This window comes from Etheostoma cragini, chromosome 19 (assembly GCF_013103735.1).
Source record: "Etheostoma cragini isolate CJK2018 chromosome 19, CSU_Ecrag_1.0, whole genome shotgun sequence".
Taxonomy (NCBI): domain Eukaryota; kingdom Metazoa; phylum Chordata; class Actinopteri; order Perciformes; family Percidae; genus Etheostoma; species Etheostoma cragini.
Window position 1 is genome coordinate 11772116 of NC_048425.1, and position 2348 is coordinate 11774463.

General features: G+C 38.5%; 1 protein-coding gene across 1 annotated transcript in view; it reads left to right on the top strand.

The window, feature by feature from the left end:
* The window catches only part of dnah2 (dynein, axonemal, heavy chain 2), a 65367-nt gene that overhangs the window by 29970 nt on the left and 33049 nt on the right, over positions 1 to 2348 (top strand). The window contains 6 exon segments of the mRNA XM_034857377.1: positions 42 to 231; positions 483 to 620; positions 783 to 941; positions 1184 to 1336; positions 1882 to 1973; positions 2161 to 2348. Coding sequence (XP_034713268.1) covers positions 42 to 231; positions 483 to 620; positions 783 to 941; positions 1184 to 1336; positions 1882 to 1973; positions 2161 to 2348 — 920 coding nt within the window.

Here is a 2348-nt window from a genome sequence, read left to right on the forward strand (position 1 = left end):
ATATACACACACACTGTATATGACCTTTCACTTTTTCTATCAAGTTCTATCTTGTCAGTTTTCTAACAAACTGCATCTCCTTTACATTCTTTAGATGAGAAACCAGATGAGAAGTGGATTGTATTAGACGGGCCTGTTGACACACTGTGGATAGAGAGTATGAACTCAGTTATGGATGACAATAAGGTGCTCACGCTTATCAATGGTGAGAGAATCTCCATGCCTGAACAGGTGAGAAGAGCACTATTATAACAAAAAGAATTATTGTGCATGATCTAAAAGTCATTGAAGTTAATGACAGTAACTTGGCTGTTTATTTGAAATGTATGTCGGCATTCTGTGTCTTGAACATTGAAGTTTAAGTTTTATGTAGCAGTATATTTGCTATCTATCTGTCCGTTCTGTCTGTCTTGTTAATGGTCCTTTATTACTGCATCGTAGTCAACCAACAGAAAAGCCATTTGGAAATTCCTCTGTCATAGGTGTCTCTGCTGTTTGAAGTTGAAAACCTGGCAATGGCCTCTCCAGCTACAGTGTCTCGCTGTGGGATGGTCTACAATGATTACATTGATCTGGGATGGAAGCCTTTTGTCAACTCCTGGCTGGACAAGCGACACAAGGTACAATGCATTCACTCATAATAACTTGTCTTTTTTATGAACACATTTATAAGAGGAACAAAAAAAATCTTAATGAATGACACCCATTTTATTCTCTTATTTTCTGGGACACTTTCATGTTCTATCTCTATCTACTGTATTGATCACTCCATTTCTCCACAGGCTGAAGTAAACCATTTAAAGCGTTTGTTTGAGAAATACATAGAGAGCACACTAAACTTTAAGAACAGAAACTGTAAGGAGCTGATTCCCATCACTGAGATTAATGGAGTAACGTCTCTATGCCGCCTCTATGACTCCCTGGCCACATCCAGCAATGGGGTAAGTAGATTGCAATCTGTAACCTCCACTGCATAATATAATCCCTCACATTGACAACCATTTTGCAACACACCTTAAATCTTGGTCCTTAATGGCATTTAATGTAACTGATTCAAGATTTGGGACTTAAATGTAGCCATAAATTATTAAAACAATAAGTAAGTTCATACCAAAACTGTGCAGATGACATTATCCAAGCATCCCCAGTGTGAAACACAATGTTATTTTCTCCCTTTTCTAAGGTGAATACTTCAGATACAGATAACCTGGGTAGGATGGTGGAGCTCTGGTTCATCTTCAGCCTTATCTGGTCCATCTGTGCCTCTGTTGACGAAGATGGACGCAAGAAGATGGACAACTTCCTACGGGAGATGGAAGGCACCTTCCCTATCAAGGTCCTCTATAGAGCATAATATTAGTTTACACACTTAGATACAAAGTCTGCCAAACAACACTCTCTCTTTTCACTAGTTTGCTTGTTTAACCAGTGTTAAATGAACTGATAGGTTGCAACTTCTGTGGCTACATAATATTCTGACAAAAAATAAAAAGAAGACAAGTAGAGCTTCCGGAACTACTTAGGTTTGAGTAGCTTTGGCAGGCTGGAGGTCTATTATGATACCAAAAGACAGAATGTTTTTTTTCTGTGTATACATGAAAAAATGTAGCTTGACACAATGAGAGTTTTAAAAGCAGGTTGTACCCGTTGTACCCATTGTACCCTAAGAAAAACACGATAGCCTGTTTTTCTACAATAATTACACAAATCATTGACACTATATCAATATGATGTTTAGATGACTTTACAATTCCAATCCTTATTCAGTTAATGTAAGCATTTTAAATAACAGACAAAATATTACTGTATACTCCAGCTTTCCACCCAAGTCTGTTTTAGCAGGCATCAACATTTGCTGAACCTTTGATATAACTCTTTCAGGACACAGTTTATGAGTACTATGTGGACACCAAGAACAGAACCTGGGCTTTTTTTGAAGATAAGCTGCCGAAGGACTGGCATTACAATGCCAAGTAAGTAACCAGGTGGTCCTACTGTATATATCTGACACCAGCTGTTGTACACATATATTTGTGGAATTTGTATTCATTACATTCTCTGCTAATCCAGTTTTTTTAAACTTAATAAATGACAGAGGGTATAACCAACCACAACATATCAACCAACTCCAATACATCTAAATATCCCTTCCTCCTACAGTGCTCCATTCTATAAGATTATGGTTCCGACAGTCGACACAGTTCGCTACAACTTCCTGGTTAAGGCTTTGGTGTTGAGTCAGTACCCAGTGCTGCTCACTGGGCCAGTAAGCACTGGTAAAACCTCAGTGGTCCAGAGCATCTTGCAGGGCTTGGATAACAAGTGGACTAGCCTCACTGTCAACATGT